Here is a 20,973-nt window from a genome sequence, read left to right as displayed (position 1 = left end):
GAAGCTGCCCAAACACTTGCCAAGCGCATCATCAAGATTCTGGAGAATGGAAGTAAAGAGTTTGAAGCCGCAAAAAGGTTGAAGGAGAAACTTTTGGCCTCAAAGTACTGGGATGAATCACACAGAAAGTTCCTCGAAGTATTTGGCCTTTAGGTCTGATACTTGTTGCTTGAAGTGTATCGATATCTGACTTATACTCAGGGATGAAAGCTGGAGGCAATGAAACTTCTGTATGTAAATGTTCATAACCTGACATTCCTACTTGAATGTTCTCTGTACAAAAGAGTTGTGGCTTTTTAGAGATGATTATGTACATTTGCCATTCGTTCTGTGTACAGTTACTTATATGAAATACTTCTGTGATGTACATGCACTATGGAATAAGAGTATGTTTGATAGCAATGTAAATAGTCATGTAAACATAGTACTATACAGAGATTACTAATTCCGTCCCTTGTATATATCAATGAATGGCCTGACTGAGGAAAGCTTGCAGGCAATTTTCAAACAGGCCTAAGTTCAAAGTAAAACTGTTGTGTTATGTATATATTGGTGACATTTTCTGTTGAAGTTTGTACTAATTGTTTCCAAGATTGAAATATTTTTATATTTTTGTGCTAAAATGAAAATTACTATGCAATGATAGTATTTTTGATACTAATGAATTGTGAAGGAAACATGGTCTATGCAGAGATTACTGTTAACAAAAATTTCAAATATACAATAACTTGACTGGTGTCAACATCATGAGTTTATTGGCTAATTAAAACTTGCGTGCAAGATATGATACAAGCAGATATCATAACAATCGTTAGAATCTACCATAAAGTTGTCATTGCCAAAGCCTGATTCCTAACCAGATTACATTCGTCTAAATCTAGTCTTGTTCCTTTCATTTATCTAAACTTTAAATGTCATATCAAGGCTCACATCTTATACACCATATACTATATAGGCAAGTAGTAGTGGACAACCTCAAGCCAACCGTACATTCACGTCACAATTTCATAAAAGACGCTGTAGCATATTTTGGACGACTGCAGTATGAAAGATATCAGCTTGAGGAATGAATCCACTCTACTTAGTCTTATACACCACATAGTATTATTTTTCAGTGAGAGTACACCATCTCCATTACTTTCGTAGGAAAAGCAACGCTTTGAAAACCCTTCCTCATCTAGAAGGGAAAAAAAAAACTTTCAGTAGGAAGATTGAAGTCGTACCTTTAGATTTCCTCTAACTCAGACGGAAAATTCAAAAGTTCCGAACACCAAGACAGATGCGTGTCGGTTGGGGTTGCCTAGCGACCATTTCGAAAGTTCCAGGTTGCCTCCGGTCATTGTTCGATTGATCCGGAATTCGAAAGTTCGACGATTGTGAGCAAAGTGCCCTTGAACATTTCGTAGCAGTAAAGAACAAATTAATTGTCATTAATTATTATTTTTCTTTGTGGGCAATCATTTTATCGTCAAAATGTAGTATGTTACAAATAGTAGACCATACTAAGCGCGCTTAGGAACTACGTTTGTGGGCAACTTTGAAAGATATGTCACTCTTCTGACACTGACCGTAACTAACTTCGTACTAGTAGTTGTATTCAACAACAGCCTTTTGTAGAGCCGAGTAGAGGCTTTGTTAATGTGTACACAGGTTCACCAGTCATCAAACAATGACAAACGCCACTCTTTGGAAGTAGAAAACATTCTCATAACTCTGACTTTCCATCTATCTTATCTACCAACTCACGCCACTGTTGGTCGGATCGCAACGTCTTTACTCCTTCCTTTCGTAGTGAATAGTCGCTCCATCCCATCGTAAAGTTAGTCCGAACAACAACGTTGCTGATCTGGAAGCCCAAACATTCCCATTCGTTGAAAAAATCCTTCAAGATAAGCTCTGACTCCCCTGACTTTCAACTACAACCTTGTTGACAGAAAAACAGAACGGCCGTACAACTTTCGAACTGCGTTGCCCTCATTTAGCAATAAAAGACGTCACTGAGATGCGGACCAATCAGAATCAAGGATTCCGATTACGTTTCTTTTAAATAGAAACCTTATTTGGGGATAGCCAACGTCATCACGGTGTGAACCAATCAGCATCATTGTTCTATCCATTGTCAGTGTCAACTTCGCGACGTGTCAACAGCGACACCTACTAACTGGATTGAAAAGTGCAGCCACCGCGGCATGGATCAAAAGCGTCCTCTAGCAGCTGATTGAAGTATTGCATTGAAACTTATCATCATCAAGATGGCCGCGCCCTTGTAGAAAAAAAATCGTCTGCCTCTTTGTGATTACTTTTTAGCAAAACTAGACTGTATCCAGCAAGATATTACAGTAAAGGTAAATGTTATTTGTCAGGGAACAGATGTACAATGTGTAAGATGTATTGTCATTTCGTAGAAGTTAACGTAACTGTTTAATCCAACTCGATATCGGTCAAATTTCGAGGAGGGGAGGGGGGCGTTACATAGTCGTACTAGTACAATAGAATTCTCTTGTTTGCATAACTGATGTGTCAGACTGTGTATTTTATGCAATAGGAAGAAGCAGTCTATCAAACTCAGGGGACAGAATAAGCGGCACGGAGGGGGGGAGGGGGTTGTAACGTTAGTGGTTACCGGGATGACACTTGAAAGTCACTCACACACTTTGTGTCAAATTCACTGTATATGAAAAAAAAACAAGGCTCACAAATTGTATCTCAGAAGACACTGATATTGACCTTTGTAACAAGATATTTTACACTGATATTCTGAAATCACATTTTTTTCAAAAATGATCACTTCAATTTTCAGTTCTGTACATGTCTCATTGCATAAAATCAACCATAATAACAAGAAACTTATGTTGAACTCTCCGCCCACAGACACAGGCACAGACCATGGCAGGTAGACTGGGGCTGTGTGTGAGACATTCACAGACACTGCTCACAAAAATCCATCATGTTCAAGCTACCAGCAGAAAAATCATACAGTATCCAAGTTTACCAGCCCAACTCCTCACCAGAACTTTGTGTAACGTTAACAAGACAGAAGATGTAAAAGCGAAATGTGTCAGACTGGAAGAACGCAGCTTGGTTCGAGTCGCGGGGTCGGATACGGTACCGTTCCTCCAAGGTCTGATCACGAATGACATGGAAAGCCTGAATATAGAGAACAGGACTCTGTACACCATGATACTTAATGTACAGGTTAGTCATTTATTCTTACTTTTCACCTATTGTATTCTGACTTTTTTTTTCTAAACAGGAACAAAGGTAACAATTTAATGCTGAACTAATTTCCTCACTGGGTTTCGGCCTTTCGGGAGACGTTCGCTACATTGGTCGGATAAGATTTATTCCGCATCACCCTCGGTCAGGGCCCTTCCGTGGGTCGAATTGCCCTGTGGCCTTTGGGTGATCTGACCCACGGTCGGGCCAGTACCTTGGGGAACACAATGCACTGTGTTGTATTCTATGTGAATATCCTACAAAGTCACCCTGTCTCCTAGCACAGATTGAAACCCCTGTCCCTGTGATCATCCATATGGATTACATGTTGATTTGTATGTTTTCCCAGGGCAGAGTTCTAGTCTGATATCCTTATGTACAACCTCTAGAGTAACCACTGGGGTTCGAACCCTGGACCTTGCGATCCATTATACGCGAGTTTGAATTCTCTTCCATGCAAGGCAGAGTCCTGTATGATATCCTGCTGTATAACCTCCAGAGTAGCCTTTCCTCCTTGCCCAGTCTGCTTGGATTGGAACCCAGGACCTTAGGCTTGTGATCCATTAAGTAACATGATTTCTGATGTATTCCAGGGCCGAGTGCTGTATGACATCCTGCTGTATAACCTCCAGACCAGCCCTGCCGCCCCGCCCAGCCTACTGCTGGAGTGTGATCAGAGCGTCGTGCCCGCACTCATCAAACTCCTCAAGATGTACAAGATCAGGAAAAAGGTACATTTAATAGGGTCACATTCGTCTAAAGATTGTTGTACAATCACAAACTGAGGGCATAGTTAGGAATAGGATACATGTAAGTCGTTGAGTTTGGTATTTTGCAGTTTTTTTATTCAAATCATGTAGATACAATCTTCTTAGACCTAAACAATGTAAATACATGTAATCAGATGTGAAGAACCATGTTTGACATATTTAAGTCACTGTATTAGTTGACAATTGATGACAGCATTGCAGTTTCAAAACCTTTCACTAAGTAACTGCAAATAGAAAGCCAATACTGAGTAGTAGTCTATCTTATGTAATTTTTTCAAGCATTTTTGTTAACATATGTTACATCGCAAGTTTCTTATATTATCTGAAGGATTGCCTTTGATTTGTTTACATGACTTTTCTCCAGGTAGACATTTCCAGCGTGGGAGACGAGTACTCAGTTTGGGCACTGCTGCCGGGGACCAGCGACCCTCCAGTGTTTGTGTCCGACACTGGGATGTCGGTTACCGACCCACGTATTCCCGACCTTGGGAACAGGGTCGTGTTGAAGTGTGGGACCAATCGTGAGTTTCCACTTCACATATCTATTATTATATACATGCTTTGGAAAAACAAACTTTTTTTTCCTTTATCCTTTAATTTTTTATAATGCAATCTAATATATGTCACTTGGCTTGACTGTGTCACTGCACATCATGAGCTTAATTAAAGTAAAAGAAGAAAAATCAAACATTTCTGCCACTACATTTATAAGATGATACTAGTAGGGTACTTACAGATCATGTAAGCCTAAAATGGGAAAGATCTGTATTCATTTCCTGAAATGTTTCTTTTTACCTGCTTTGATGTTTCCCCTTCAACAGTAGTGTTTGACTGTGTATATAGGAGGAACGCAGCAGGACTACCACACACAGATATAAACTAAGGGTGGGGGAAGGCTTGTGGCGAAAGAAATACATTTTGCATTTATGTTGGATGTATCAGTGCAAATAATACATGTACATGTACGTAGAGAAAACAAGCTAAGGATTTTTTTTATCAACAAAATGAATGGTTACTGAAATACATACATGTAGTTTTCATGTAACAATTAATGATAACTATGACTATATGTTTGTGACATTTCTTTTTATATCAAACTGATAAATTATCATGCTCTCTCCCTCCCTCCACAGTAGTGTTTGACTGCACAGAGGGGACCAGTGAAGACTACCACACACTCAGATATAAACTGGGGGTGGGGGAGGGGGTCAACGACCTCCCACCTGGAAACTGTACACCTCTGGAGTCCAACCTGGCCTTCCTGAATGGAGGTACATGTACTTTTTTTTTTTAAATTTCTTCCAAAGATCTTATTATATTCTTTACTGGTATTATATAGACAACTTCGTTCAAAGATTTAGAAAGCAATGTGGTAAGAGTTCCAAATGTTGATATACTTGTCATGATTAAGTGTACTGCTAGAGTCTTGTGATAATATGAATAATGTTAAACAATGTCCAGGTTACTTTAGCATTTTCCAGCAAACTGTTTTTTACTGAATGAAGTAAGAAAAATACTTATTATGTCTTGTGTTAGAAACAATCAAATACTGTATTCCTCTCTCTAATGTGACTTAGCACAGTCTTTACAGATTATACCAAAACATTTTTCTATGCTTAAACTATCTTTCCAGTGAGTTTTGATAAAGGCTGTTACATTGGTCAGGAGCTGACGGCCAGAACCCACCACACTGGAGTCATCAGGAAAAGACTCATGCCAGTCACTCTAGATAGGTAACCTCAACTCAAATTTGTCTGCAGGGTTTGTTTGTTTGTTTGTTTCTTTCTTTCTTTGTTTGTTTCTTTGTTTGTTTGTATTGGTGACTTCCCTGTGGCTTGTACTGTTTATAATTACCGGGTAAGCGAAAGAGAAGTCATGAGTTTGATTCCTAGACAGTGTCCCTCACCCAACTTGCACACTACTGAAAAGGGTCACAGTCCTTAGGACAGGACATAAAGCCGTGGTCCACTGTTCATTGTGCTTGTCGAAATGAGCTAGGGGAATTGTAACCTGTAAATACTGTACATAGTGTCTGTCTTATTTGTCATGATGGAAGAATAGCTCTTCAGTGAACTTAACTGGTTTGAGATGTCACTCTTAATTTTCATGACATATCTAAAACTTGTTTTTCAGACCGTCCAGTTTGGAGGCAGGGTCGACACTAACCAACGAGAAGGGAAAGAATGTCGGCAAGTTCCGACATGCCCAAGGGGTTCATGGGATAGCTCTGGTCAGACTAGCTCACAGGTAAGCTATGGAACCCTGGGTAATGGATAGAGAGAAATATGTCATTATACTGTTAATACAGTTTATAGCTCCAGATGTTTTATGTGAGGGATGACTTGGTGCAAAAGATGTCAGTTAGCTGAAGAATAAATCCACTCTATCTTATAGTTTGGTACATTCTATTTAACATCTGAAAGTACACTATGTGTTACCCTCATGATTTGTTCCTTGAATCTTCTAACTCATAACACTGTGTTTTGTGTCCTGAGTTTTAGAAATGTCAATAACATTGTTTACTTGTCTTCCTGCCTTTCTAGCCAAGAGAAACTGTACTGTAAACAGGACAGTGGTGAGGAGGTTGGCTTAACGGCAGAGACTCCCCAATGGTGGCCTCAGGACCCGCAACAAGCATAAAACTTTATCTAGTGTAGAACTTCTGAATATGCAGAATGTTCCCAGAGAGGGCCATCACTTGTATATATGATGCAAGAATCAATGATTATGTATAACTATGTATATGATATGAAGTTTAGTATCATTATGTTTTAAGGGACAGCAAGTTCTTGAGAAAATGGTTTCAACTAACGTTAATTCCATGTTGATTTGTTGAAGAACTGTCAGGGAATGGACTGTCACATTTCTTAGAACGAAGTGTTAAGACAAATGGGACAATAAAAGGAATATTTTTTTTTTTTTAAAGAATTTACCAACACACTTATTGAGAAGAGAAGGAGCGACCCTGTGCGCTTGGCTATATCATAAAAGGCAAACCATAGTGAAGCCACATTCAACTATTGAGAAAAAAGCATGATACGCTTCGACTTTGAGAAATTTTGCTTTTGGGTAAAATTTTTAAATTTTACTTACAGGTCTACAAGTTTAATTAGCCACTGTGTTGGTTAACTTACAACTATCCAAGAGGAGTTTTAAAATAAATTGTATTGCTTGATTTCTTCCCAATAAACAACAGCACTTCAATAATGCACAACAACATCGTATTGTTTTTATTGAATTTTTCATTTGCTTCCTACTTCTACTTGTTAGCTAATTAACAGTGGGTTGATTTGCATTGTACTTTTGCAATTCAAATAAATGAAAGTAAGGAACAGTAAAGATTTTCTACTTGAAGTGGAAGTTATTGCTTCATTGAATTTGTCCCGAAAACCCCCCAGAAATGATTGAAGAAGTCTTAGAATACAGAAATTCGTCATGAATTGGGATATCTCTAGATCTAATAGTACTTTGACTTCGAAGAAAATGATAGTAGTAATGCCAAAGTGTAAAGTTACACTCCAAGCAGAGGTTAGGGATATTCTTTGCTTGTTTTAGAAGTTGTCTGGCTTTCTGGCTGTTTTTTTTTTTTCTATTCAGTTTGTATTTGAGTATACTACGCCAGTGTACACAAAGAAAAGCTGACAATATCGTCAATTGACAAAGCCCGACAAAAACGCCGTCCAAAATACAGTAAAGCGCCAGCCTTACATCTGCTTGAAGTAGCCAAAGAAACATCTGACGAATTTCCCGCCATTTCCGTCTCGCGAGATCGCGCGAGATAACGCGAGAAGAGACATGTCGGATCGAGACAGGGCGAACAACAACAACCGAAAAATACCGAAGTCCGAAAGCCCGTAGTTAAAATCGCCAAATCCCTCAAAAATTACATCTCCTTTTAACCGAAAGTGACAGAAAAGACGACGGCGAGGACGGTGAGGCCAGACGGTTTAGTTTTCCCGGGCATGGACGAGAAACAGTCGGGGAGCGGCAGCGGCAGCGAGGCGGCGGAAGTTTCGGTGCTGTCCGAGCAGGGCCCGATCGGGCTGCCCGAGGCCGAGGAGCTGCCGAGTGGAGACGAGTCCGCCTTCAGCGAGCCGGGCGACCCCCATCCCGTGGCCGTGTCCACCGTCATCCCGACTACCTGCACGCCCGTCACCGTCACCTCCGTCTCAGAACAGGTGAGATGGCGTCTCGAGTCGCACAGGCTTCCTTCTGCATTTTTTCATGACAAAATGGCGCAGCTTGGGCGGAAAATTCGCCCGGCCAGACGGTGATTGCCTTCGCGCCAACCCGTCTCCACCGACGACGGTTTTGTCGTCTGCTAGCCGCCTGACCAGAAAAACGCCGTAAAACGTGATTATGAGCCGTTCTGTGGAGGATTTCTGTCAGGTTTGCCCGGTTTGGGGGTGATTTTTGGTCTGACAGACGACAAAGCGTCATCAAAGGGTCCCGTCTGTGGCGTCGGCATCACGAAGCCATTTTTGCAGGAATGGGGGAGGGGGGCGAGCAGGGCAGGTACTCTCCAAGCAGAGGTTTGGCTCCGGCTTGTTTTTGTCATCTTTCGATTAATTTTTTGTCGTGCTTTCTGCTTTTTTTTTCAGGTTTTCTTTATGTTGGCTGGTGGGCAGATAGAAAATTTGACGAAATAGAAAGCCCGACATATTTTAAAACGTCAAAAAAGACGTCAAAAAGGAACTGTAGCCTAACCTCTGCTTTGAGAGTAGAGTAGCTGCTGATCTCATCTGAGTGAAGAAAGTGCCTTTCCCAAGGGCTCAACGTAAACGGGACAAGAGTTAGTCTGTGAAAACCCAGATAACAGTGTGATGATGCATAAGTTTGGTACAGAAAAGTTCAAAGCATCGTAGAAAAAAAGAAACGGTGTTAAAGGGGCATATTGTGACATGAGCATAAAACAAAATTCTTTGTTTTTTATTATTTTTCTACATCATTAGTTGAATCTACCTTATTACATTGCACAGCAATATTCATCACGTACGGATGCGACTTTGTAGTGTCGAACGAACGTCTTGAAAAAAATTATATACGCAATCCCCACCGCCGCTTGAATTGGCCGCCATCTTGTCCAACATTCCGACGAACCACCGAACACGCGATCGAGACGCCCGACGTTCTGAAGTTTGTTCACTTGTGGTGATTTTCCTGTGACGCTCGAACTCCGACCCTAACGGTCGATTCGGATTTTTTGTAGCGTCCTATGCTGGCTTATTTGCATATTAACTTGCGTCCCGCGAACCAGATTTTACACGTTTTGCGTTTTTCGTCGTTTATCAATGGTGGAAATGTGACAAAATGACGGGAATATGTTGGAAATAAGTAACAAATAAGTTACAAATGTGAATCTTAGTGTAGATCTTTCAAATTCTTACTATTTGTAGTTTTTACCCACCAGATTCTACAATATGCCCCTTTATCATTAACATGCATTGTTACATGCATAACACTTAGATTTTATTCCAATTTTCTAATGGTTTTCTTTTTTTGTGGGTTTTTCTTTTTTGAACATGTGCAAAGTATGGCAAGTTTTAATGCCTGGCTTGTGTTGTCATATCCTTTTCTCATGACCTCTTAGTATGCAAATATGCAAAATGTGTAACTGATATTGATAAGTGTATGTAAAATGCAAATGGAGTTTATGTAAATAATTGTAACGCCATGACTAAGAACACCTGAAAATTCCCACAATTAGTTGTAGAATAAACATATCAACTGGTCACTGATAAGATAAAAAGATAGTACAGCTAATTCCATTGTCTACCTTCACTTGTCCATGATGAAAATTGTCCACAGTCACCAAACTTTTAGTTTTATTTATGTATTGTAATTTGTCAAGTATAGCCAGTACTGGCCCAAAAATATACCGTGTATTCTTCATAGAACTACATTAGAATCATATTTGAATACATTAGACACCAACTACACAAGATTAGAAATGTCATTATTGCTTGGAACATGTTCAAAACATTATTTTTGATGACCTGAAAGGCAGAGAAAATTAGTACAAAATGTACATGCAAGTTCAGCTAGATCTTGTCTGTTGCAATTTTCTTATACATGCCCCAGTGCAGATATGCAGAAAAAAGTGCACTTTTCGTGGTAAGGATATGCACCAGCTTTTTGAAAAATGAGTACTTACTAGCATCACAGCCGCAGTTTCAAATTACAGTGATCCCTGAGCGACCATACAGTGACTACATTTTCTTTTAGAATATGGTCTTACATGTAAAACTTTATCTAACGTATGATTTAAAAGGCAAAGTGCACTTGTGTGTTTTAAAACAATTGTTCTTTATCTATGGAATTTGTTGAGTGACCTGACAATCTTGGTCGCTCAGTAGTCACAGCCTCTAAAAGAAAGGAAGGGTAAAGAAAATAACATCACCTTTTTCTTCGCCATTTTGCAGGCGATATCACAGGTTTTCCACGGCACCACCCCCACCCTCCTCACAACAGAAGCCTTGCACGATGGGCAGAAGACCACATTCATCGTTGTACAGGACTCCAGCTTGGACTCCGGACTGAAAACCCCTGCAACACCCCTCACCCCAGCCACCCCTGCAACACCCTCAGATGGCAGACCGAGGTACTTATTTATGCAATGAAATATAAAAACCAGAGGTTTTGCCTCAGTACCTTACTAGTAGAAAGCTAATAGGGAGGTCCATTATTTAAACAAGTTATCACGAAATATCCCTACTTTTGCACATTCACGGATGAACAAAAAGCTACCTTTCTCTTGAAATCACAGAACCCACAAATACTAGAAAAAGTGGGACTTTTCGTCTTCCACTGCTTCCAAAAAAGAAGTCAAACCCAGCTTATTTAGATATAGCCAACAATTGTATATAGTACCAGTAACCTATTGTTACAGCAAAGTCAGACACAGTTTACTGACGCTTGTATGTTTTTCCTATGTTTTTATCATGTATTTGCAATTAGCCCACGGGCATGAACTTGCAATAAAACTTCTCATTATCAAACATATACATCACTAGATAAATAAAATAGACATAGATAGAGTCAAGGATATGTAAATTTTGCAATATACACGGTGGTTTCTCAGTTTTCACGGTGACCTTTTACCACAAAGTCGAAATATGTGTTTTGTGTTGCTCCTGTACTATAGAATTGTTTCAACCGCGAACTTTAAACACTTCATTTCCCTCCTACAGCGAAGTTAAGTCCAGCAAATAAAACTTTTGAAAATTATGTATTTTCAAATGAACATTCAAACCTATCCATTGTGAAAGATTGGGCAAACATGTTTTCAAGTAGCCAAATTTCTCCATGAAATTATTACTTGCATACGATAAATGTACTTTGGAGTCAGGGAAATGCCTTAAGTAAAGGAAAGGAAGTAGTCTGAATGTGTTATACATGATGTACATGTGCAGACATAAGCTATACATGGAAACATTGGGTTGTTTTTTAGATCTTTATTGAATGAATGAATGAATTGAATGAAGACCTTTATTGCACACACATACCCAACTGGGTTTAGTACAGGTCACAACAGAAAACATCACAGTTTGCAAATACACACATATATACATACAAATATAAGATTGCACTAGTCTAATGATTACGTTAATTTGGCCTCTTCTCGCTTCTTAGTGTAATAGAATATAGAATAGTTTTACATGAATGTCACGCACAGTGTCAGCTCTTTCTGGGAACAGAGGGTCCCAGCATATAAAACCCTTCAGTTCCTTTTTCAGGTACACCTGGGACGACACCATCAACCTGCCGGTCTTACCGGTCAGATGTCGCAACACCAGCGGAGAGCTGTACAAGTCCAAGCTAGGATCAGGTGTGTACCATCACAGTACATGTAGATAGCCTGGGTGCCATCCTAGTTAGTTAACCGCTAACCTTAGCACAACCTGCCAGTTTAAATTGTTACTAGTGTTAGACATCGCAACACCATTGGGGAGCTGTACAAGTCCAAGCTAGGATCAGGTGTGTATGGGTGCCATTCTAGTTAGTTCTGTATCTGTGTAGCCGGTATAACCGCGAAACACACCAGCTAGTTAACCCCTAACCCAAGCCCAACCTGCCTGTTAGATGTCGCAACACCAGCGGGTAGCTGTACAAGTCCAAGCTAGGATCAGGTCTGTACAGGTGCCACTCTTGTTACTTAACCCCTCACCCTAGTCCAAGCTGGGATCAGGTATGTATGGGTGCCATTCAAGTTAGTTCTGTGTCTGTGTAGCCGGTATAACCGCGTAACACACCAACACCAGCTAGTTAACCCCTAACCCAAGCCCAACCTGCCAGTTTTACCTGTTAGATGTCGTAACACAAGCGGAGAGCTACATACAAGTCCAAGCTAGGATCAGGTGCGTAGATAGCCTGTGTGCCATCTTAGTTAATTAACACCTTGCCCAAGCCCAACCTGCCAGTTTTACTGGCCAGATGTCTAGGATTGAATATTCACATAGTCAGGATTCAAGTTTTCTTCCCAGCACTGTTTTCATGATGTACATTAAACATTTGTAAGTGGCACAATGGCCAATTGATTAGAGTGTTTGCCCTGCATTTGGTAGATGGTGAGGTTCAATCCCCGGCCAAGTAATAGCAAAGACTTTTAATAAAATGGTACATACTGCTTTTTCTGCTTAGCACTCAGTGTTTGGGGAAGGAGTATGGAAGTTGAACACACTCCTCTACCAGTGGACTTGCCCCCTACTGTAGTTCTTGCAAAAATTTGTGTGGCCCAAGGGCTATTGAAAGGAGACAGGCACTGCCCTATGCACCATCTGGTGCAGGACAGACTTTAAGTTTAACCATACATTTTTATCTAGGTGGCAGAGGGAAGTGTATAAAAGTTGGAGATGTCTGGTACACACCAAGTGAGTTTGAAGCCTTATCCGGTCGCGCCAGTAGCAAGGACTGGAAGAGAAGTATCCGGTACGGCGGCCGGACTCTGCACACCCTTATAGAGGAGGGTGTCCTCACCCCCCACGCGACCTCGTGCACGTGCGCGGCCTGCTGCGATGATGAAAGTGTGGTGAGTGACGTGAGTCTCCACTACGTTTTAACATATTACTTCTGATAGTTAAAATGAATTTCATTTTGTAATGTCTTGCCTAGGGGTGGATACCGGTTCGCTGGACCTGATTCGGACCTTTATAACATCCAAGAACCGAGTCCAAAAAACCTAAAGCCAAAAACCTGAGTCCAAAAAAAACTGAACAAAGTACAAATATATTTCTCTATTTTGTTTGATACAAAGTGTTTTGAGTCTCCCCTCTGACAAAAAAGGCATTTAAAACAAGTGCAATATTCAAATATCAAACACTGGTTTATCTTGAAAGTCTTCTCCCCAAGAACTTTAATTTATAGTTGTGCATGTCAGTATGAATTCTCTATGCTTAATATTGGTCTAATAAAACAAAACATCAACTGGACAGGATTAGGCCCAGGTTCAGGTCCGGACCTGAACCTAAATCTCTGGACCTAAACTTGGACTTGGACCTTATTAAGCCGAACCGGTATCCACCCCTAGTCTTGCCCCAGCTCAACTGGCAGCAGCCCCCCACAGTTGAACTCCTGGTTCCGATGATTGTAAGTTGGTAACTGGGAAATGGTGATCCTGTGTTTAAAGAGGAAGGGCTAGCAACCCATCCCTGTAAAAATATACCCTGCTACAGAAACAGCAAGGAAACTTGCTGCCCTATGTGCCACCAGGCACTACATGGTGAAAAACAATGTCTTTCCTAACTTTTACTTAAGTGAAAGAAGAAAATCATAAATGCTTCTAATTGTTAAAAAGTGGCTATATAGCCAAACAAGCTACATCTACATTGTATCAAGGAAAAACGAAGGCTGCGACTTGTCTTCAATTGTAGCTAAGAGGGTTTTCTGATGACCTTGTACCCTCTTTTTTCTTATGTTGTTTTCACGTCCAACTCCTTTGACCATCTATGTATAGGCATTATATGCATATACACGTCAAAAGCTCAGAATATCCCCTTCCCCCTCTACTTCAAATGAAGTCCCTACAAAAATAAATGAATTGATAGTATCTGTATGACCATGGATTTTCCAGTCCGGGCCTGTTCGACTCTTTGTGCCGTACAAGAGAAGAAAACGGGACTCTACGAGTGAACCTCTCACACCGACGAAAAAAGTGCCACGAGGATCTCTCTCCAAGCCTCCAATGCTTCAGCCTTCTAATCTAGCCAAGGATGGCACAGGTTTGTTGACACCAGTTATTTATTATAACTTTGTACATTGAATTTTATACATTCATACATAAGATTGCTCGGAATACCCAAGATAAAGGAAACTTTTTGAGACTGCAATTTAGTGGGCCAAAAGAATACAGGCTTGTTATTATGACCGAGTCACAGCAGTAAAAGGAAAATATTTTAGCCTTGTGTTATCAAAACACGTTTCTTCACTTATGGCTTACAAGATCTCTTCTCTTACATGTAGATTGGCAATATACCCTGTCCTAATATCCACAATGTGTTTTCTATTTGCAGTCACAATCACCACAACTCCAACAGGCACAGTCATCACACAGCGAGGGTCCGTCAGCTTGGACGTCGGAGGTTTGTTTGTTTGTTTGTTTCATATAAACGGGAAACCACCTTTAGACAGAACACGCAATGTTTATACTGTTTAAGGAATAAGCTGCGTAAGACCAGACTATAAGGTTTGTTCTACTCACACATCGAAGGACCCCTAGTCTTTTCAATAAGTGTGGTGAGTTCTTCATATGCTAGACATATACTAGAAGTGTGGCTCTTCTCAAACAAGTCGCCTCTGGCTTGCTGTCCCATCCTGTGCCTTTCCCAAAGGCACAACATTGGGGGCTGCCAGGGATTCGAACTCAGAACCTTTAGATTCTAAAACAACAACCCTAACCACAATGCCTGCAGAAACCCTAACCCCAAGACCACTTTGCCTGCAGGGCACAGCATTGCGACCTGCTAGGGAATCAAACCTAGAACAATCCTCTCCAGTTCCATACTCATGAATATAGATGGGACCTGCTGGGGGCTCGAACCCAGGGCATCACATTGGCCCCTGCTAGGGATTCGAACTCGGAACCTAAGTAAAATGGATTCTAAGTGAGAAACCCTAACCACAACATTGCAACCTGCTAGGGATTCGAACTCAAAACCTTTAGATTCTAAAGCAACAATCCTAACCACACGAACGTCTTCCACCAGGTTCTGGAGACACAGTCAACACTCCCACCTTCGAGTCGCCAGTTAAGTGGGGCACGGCGAACTTCGAGACGTCGCCATCTTCAGGAGAGAACCACACGCTCGTGATCACCCCCATCCCCCCTCCCACCCCCAAGTCTGCCACACCAACCATGACCAGTGTAGATGTGATGGAACAGAAACAGTGGTGGCATCTAGAGGAGGTTTGTTTTTGTTTGTTTGTTTGTTTGTTTGCATCTTTGTTGATTCTTGAGAAGCTCAAATCGGCCTGCAGGCCTATACTTCACATTGTCATATTTAAGTTTCAATGGCCCTTTTCAATCTGAACAATTATGTGAATCCATGAATAGTTTCATTGGGTCGGTAGATCATAGAATTTGGAATTTTCTTTTTGTCCGTTTTGTCATAACTACATGTACATGTACATTTTTGTTGTCTGTAGCTGAATGACCTATCACACATAACCTTTACGTATCTTGTCCAATGATAACACCCCTGTGAAAAGTAGACAGACTGCCATATGTTGTGGCGGTAAGAAAGAAAAAACTTGGTTCCAAGAAAACAGATATCCTACTGTACGTGGTACATGTACATCATCATGTAAATGTTGGCAGTAGTTTGCTGTCAGGGATATTCAACATGTATGAAATTTATATGTACAATGTTGTTACTTGCGTATTTGGTATTGCTGAAAACTGTCACAAGTGTCATATTAAAGGTTTTTCCCTGTATGTTGTTTTCAGATGGTAGGGAGTATCATCCAGCAAGCCCAGCAGCTGAAGAACATGATAGAACAGGCCAAACAACAGTGCCAAGCAGCGAAGGAATCCGCTCTAGCGCAGGCCAGAATACAGGCGGAGACAGAGAAAAAAGAGGTAATCTAGAACCAGTTACTTTCTATCAGTCCTATCTTATTGCAACTACATGTATGTAGACGGTACATTTGTATAGTTCAGACAACACAAACTATCTGTTATAGATAACTGTGTCCAAATGCAATGTCCAATATAAGGCTGTAAACCACATTACATATATCATTTTGCATACCTGTAAAAAAATTTCCTTTACAAACAAATGTGCACACCTCAGATGATCACTATTGTTTCATGTAGAGTAATGAACAAATGTATTATCTTATCCAGGTTTTGTCACAGGCCAGAGTAGAAGCCCAGATCCAGTTAGAGCGAGCGTTGATGGAGTCTCGTGCAGAAAAGGACTCGGCCGTGGCTCAGGCGACCTCTCAGATTTCTTGTAAAGTAATAATCAAAGTATTATTTTATCCAGGTTTTGTCCCAGGCGAGAGTAGAAGCTCAGATCCAGTTAGAGCGAGTGTTGATGGAATCTCTCTAAGAAAAAGACTCCGGCTGTAGCTCAGGCCACCTCTCAGATTTCTTGTAAAGTAATAAACAATGTATTATTTTATCCAGGTTTTGTCCCAGGCGAGAGTAGAAGCTCAGATCCAGTTAGAGCGAGTGTTGATGGAATCTCTCTAAGAAAAAGACTCCGGCTGTAGCTCAGGCCACCTCTCAGATTTCTTGTAAAGTAATAAACAATGTATTATTTTATCCAGGTTTTGTCCCAGGCCAGAGTAGAAGCACAGATCCAGTTAGAGCGAGCACTGATGGAGTCTCGTGCAGAAAAGGACTCGGCCGTGGCTCAGGCGATTGCCCAGGCACGGGCAGACAAGCTGGAGGCTGTAGCAGAGGCCAAGCAGGGACAACTCATCAAGGTCTGGGTAATTTTTTTACTTTAGCTTCAAGGGATTGAAGTGTTTTTGTCTGTCTATATCAGTATATGTCTGTGTGTGTGTGTGTGTGTGTGTGTGTGTGTGTGTGTGCGTGTGTGTGTGTGTGTGTGTGCGTGTGTGTGTGTGTTGTGTGCATGCATACTGGTGTGTACATGTATGTATGTATGTATGTGTGTGTGTGTGTGTGAGAAGTCTGCCATCTCTGATCGTTATCCTTTGTTATTTGCAGGAGTTTGGGACCCTACAGAATGATACAATCACAGTGCGCGTTGTGGAGGAGAACAGTATAAACGAGTCTGAAGAAACGTCAGGAGAACAGGGCACGGAAGGAGACAAGGACTAGCAGAAGACTAGGTAAAACTTTTAACTTTAGCTTATTCATAGTTCTTTTCATTAACTCTACTAAATCCATGTTAATTATAATCAAGTTTTATTTGTAAGTTCTCCCCCGAGGGCTAATTGCGACATGTTTATTCCATGAAGTGGCGGGACAAACATAGTGACTTAACTATCATTTCTCTGTAGACTACTTTGGACAGTTTTAAGGTACATGATGTACATGCTTCCTCTCAGACTCTATTTTCATGTTGATTTTTTAGTTGTACTCAGGTTGTATTTTAGTTGTAGTAAAACATTATTCTTCTTAATTCAGAAAATCAACAAATTAAAGTTATGTAGCCTAAAGACACAATTTGATTGAAGAAGTGTCAAAACATCATGACTAACTTTTAATTTTCACTCTTCAAGGTAATCTTATACAACAGTATCCTGAGGCAATGTCTCTGATGGGTAGAGTACCGGGCACATTAGATGGGACACGAAGATGCAAGCTTCACTGGTTGGGACGGATTCGCCCGTCGATAAGTGTGGGAATTGATCAAGGAATAGCTCATGTACTGAGTCAAGTGAGCTAAAGAGGGGCTGGAGTTACAGTTGAAATTATCAGCAAGACAACGATCATAGATTCTGAAGCGAAGCGAAATTGAACTGTAGTTTCCAACAGAAAGATTGAACTTAACTAGATTTTCAGCCGTCCAGCCCCAGCCTTTGTAAAGGAATGAGCAATCCACGGCTTCTGTGACATTGCGTTTTGCAGATAGAACATATAACTTATGATCCAACGAGTCTCGTGTTCTATCTGCATAACGTGTGATGTCACAGAAGCAGTGGATTGATCATTCCTTGACAAAGGCCGGAGTTGGACAGTTAAAAATTCTGGAAAGTCCAATTTTTGTGTTGGAAATGACAGTCCAACTTCACGTCAGAATGACTTCTTCCAACACAGATGAACTGTTGAGCAATGGTTGTACATGTACAGTACAGTATTACTAGTACCAGGCTTGAGCCCACAACTTTGTAAAGGAGCGTGGTAGGCTCAATTTCTGCTGGAAAGAGACTGTTGGTCAACTGATGAGCAACATAAAAATCACTGGTCGCTGAGATCATTGTAAGATCCTTGAGAGACCTTTGGAAGACCTTGAGATCTCTGACAGACCACTGTGGAACCTTGTGCATCGCTGAGAAATCATTGGAAGACCTTAGGGATCATTGAACATATGTTGTAAGACCTTAGGGAGACCTGTAAAACTTTGGGTCTTGCCAAGGTTTTGATTGTGCATGATTTCACTGTAAGTTAAAATTTTGTTCCACCGCACAAAAATTAGTTCAGGGAATTTTCGGCTGTCCTAGCTACTGCAGTCTTCATTTATTTATTATTTCTAAATTCTATCTTAATTTCTGTCACCGTTATGCAGGGTTGCCCAGCTCAATGATTGACACTGCTTTGCAGTGGGGCCCTGCATTACAAATATAATGAAACAAGTAATGTACATACAGTGACATACAGACAGAAAGCTAACATACAATAATGATAATAATGAAAACAATACTTCCTCATAATACAAGTGACCAGAAAACTAGATCACGTAACCTAAAGAAGATGTGATGTCAAAATTGGTCACAAGTGCCAAGAAGTTTAGACCACCCGCCATCTCTGAATGTTGATGTGATCTAGGTGTCTTGGAAAGACTGTAGTAGAACAGTGTAAAATTTGATGCACAAATTTTGTGTGTTGGAACAAAGTTTTAACTCTGTACAATGTAAACTACCAAGTTAAACACAGATGAAATTTCATGCTAGTATGATCTCACTATGATGTATACCTCTATACATATCTGTACAGACCAGACACAGTATTGTCACATAGCATTCGGTACTGGTTAACATAGTTCTTTGCACACGTCTAATGGGTTTTCACCAGCCAACGTTTCAGTTGACCGTCTGTCACCTTTGTCAGGGCAATTCTGACTTGTTGTACTTTGCAATGCAGCTAGGTGTCGCTGCTACAGTGTGAAGTATGCGGTCCCAAACGCGACTAAGTTTATATCCCCCCTCATCACAGTTCATGGCTGGTGTAGATTTCCTGATCCATACGGACTCTTTAATCCAACGGGTGCGTCTGTTGTCCTCTCTTTCTATTACCCTGGCCCCGTCCCAGTCTATTACACAGTTTTTTCTTGTGATATGGTCTGTCACTGCTGATTTGTTTGTGTTGCAACTGTGCAAAGTGGAACTGGTAAGTATTTCCCTGAGGAGGGTGACAGACAGTCCTCAGAAATGCAGGTAAAACACTTGGTTGCGTGCAAAGAATGTTGTTAACTTGATCATGTACCAACTTACTTGATGAAACTATTCACAGAAGCATTCAACACTTCTTGTTGGATGACGTGATAAAGAATTGTACATTTCAGACCAAGATGTAGAAAGATCAGGGAAACTGAATATCCTTGAGGCAGCCAAGTTTATGAATCAAGGATTTGTATGTATGAAGTCAAACTTTCTCCTGATGGAATCAAGATTGCAGTTGAAATGACCTGAAAGATTCCTAAAGCCCCCCTCTCACTGGACGCGCGGCACGCTGGCAGCGTTGCTGTGGCTGATCGAATTGACAAAGCACTCATCGACAAAAAACTAATCTTTTTAAGCTTTGTGTGTTTTGTTTTCTTTTTGGTCATACGTTTTGAATGATGTTCCCATTATAAAGTCAAGGGTAACACAAATCCAGTTTAGACGCAGCGACAACACTGGCATGCCGCGGGTCCAGTGAAAGGAGGGGCTTTAGGCCTGAGCCAAAAGCTGATCTTTGATGACTGTACCAGGACAATCTTTAGTCAAAACTTGCTGTACGATAACTGCCTATTTCTTTAAGTCTCATCACTTATGATACTATTAGCAATTGCTTGACTAACCTTAATTCACCAAGCTGACTTGTTTATCCTCGAGATCTCCTTGCTGCCTAACCTGAACTCTAACTCTGTAACCAATAGAGAATGGGGTGCCAAACGGCTACTTCAAAGTGCTAAAGGTTATGCTGTTTTTGAATAGGGGCTAGATCCAGACATTCTAGTGACACCAACTGCAAAAAACACTAAAACATATGAATTGGTCCAAGATTTACTTAAATTTTCGTCCTAGTTTAAATTCAGAGATGGTTATAAATTTGTACTATCTTTGATTCTTTCATCGATTCAAAACTAGGAATACAGTGTGTACTGAGTAGATCTGATTCAAGGCAACTTTTTCATAGCACTGGTTATTAGTAAATTATTTACAATAGTACAATGATTTTATTTTATTTTATAAGAAATTCTTCTCAACATGTTACCGACACACTATATCCAGCCATGCTTTCAGTGGGGACATTTGCATCTTGTGTTACACTGTTTATACTTTTCTCTTGTGAGATTTTGTAAATGTTGTGAAAATTAAAGCATGTAAATTGATATGTTCTTGAGTGTTTTTCTTGATAAGCCACCATCACAACAAGCAAGAAGAATTCAGTCCCAAAAGTGACTAAGTCTACGTTCCTCTTTTCCCAAATATGAATACCCGAACAACTCTTTTACCTTTTTTGTGGGATCGTGTGGCGTAACAAAAGGGTGTTAAACCCAGAAGCCAGCGGTTCCGGGTTCGAATCCCCTGACGCCACCGATGCTGTGCCCTTGGGAAAGGCACTTTACACGACTTTTCTCACTCCACCTAG

The 20,973-nt window shown here is 40.7% G+C and overlaps 2 protein-coding genes across 6 annotated transcripts; both read left to right on the top strand.

The window, feature by feature from the left end:
- The first annotated feature begins 2,247 nt into the window (after positions 1-2,247).
- On the top strand, positions 2,248-7,193 carry LOC136421441 (putative transferase CAF17 homolog, mitochondrial). Of its 2 annotated transcripts, none has more exons than XM_066408749.1 (8): positions 2,248-2,345; positions 2,878-3,195; positions 3,810-3,947; positions 4,351-4,507; positions 5,123-5,257; positions 5,620-5,719; positions 6,120-6,233; positions 6,530-7,193. In XM_066408749.1, the coding sequence occupies exons 2-8, from the start codon at positions 2,887-2,889 to the stop codon at positions 6,624-6,626; spliced, it is 1,050 nt and encodes a 349-aa protein (XP_066264846.1). In that variant the 5' UTR covers positions 2,248-2,345; positions 2,878-2,886; the 3' UTR covers positions 6,627-7,193. The 2 variants fall into 2 exon arrangements, with proteins under 2 accessions (XP_066264846.1, XP_066264845.1); XM_066408748.1 differs by having other exon boundaries at positions 5,120-5,257.
- A 551-nt stretch (positions 7,194-7,744) lies between these two features.
- Positions 7,745-17,939, top strand: LOC136421439 (deformed epidermal autoregulatory factor 1 homolog). Of its 4 annotated transcripts, none has more exons than XM_066408745.1 (11): positions 7,745-8,164; positions 10,409-10,587; positions 11,723-11,814; positions 12,809-13,023; positions 14,056-14,203; positions 14,495-14,563; positions 15,188-15,387; positions 15,928-16,059; positions 16,755-16,919; positions 17,161-17,285; positions 17,679-17,939. In XM_066408745.1, exons 1-10 carry the CDS (start codon positions 7,949-7,951, stop codon positions 17,272-17,274), a joined length of 1,530 nt encoding a protein of 509 aa, XP_066264842.1. In that variant the 5' UTR covers positions 7,745-7,948; the 3' UTR covers positions 17,275-17,285; positions 17,679-17,939. The 4 variants fall into 4 exon arrangements, with proteins under 4 accessions (XP_066264842.1, XP_066264838.1, XP_066264841.1 ...); XM_066408741.1 differs by having other exon boundaries at positions 7,749-8,164; positions 11,711-11,814; positions 17,679-17,937; XM_066408744.1 differs by having other exon boundaries at positions 7,750-8,164; positions 11,711-11,814; positions 12,809-13,014; positions 17,679-17,936.
- Positions 17,940-20,973: the final 3,034 nt, after the last annotated feature.

The sequence above is a fragment of the Branchiostoma lanceolatum genome, chromosome 16 (genome assembly GCF_035083965.1).
Source record: "Branchiostoma lanceolatum isolate klBraLanc5 chromosome 16, klBraLanc5.hap2, whole genome shotgun sequence".
NCBI classification, from domain to species: domain Eukaryota; kingdom Metazoa; phylum Chordata; class Leptocardii; order Amphioxiformes; family Branchiostomatidae; genus Branchiostoma; species Branchiostoma lanceolatum.
This window is presented reverse-complemented; position numbering and strand designations above follow the sequence as displayed.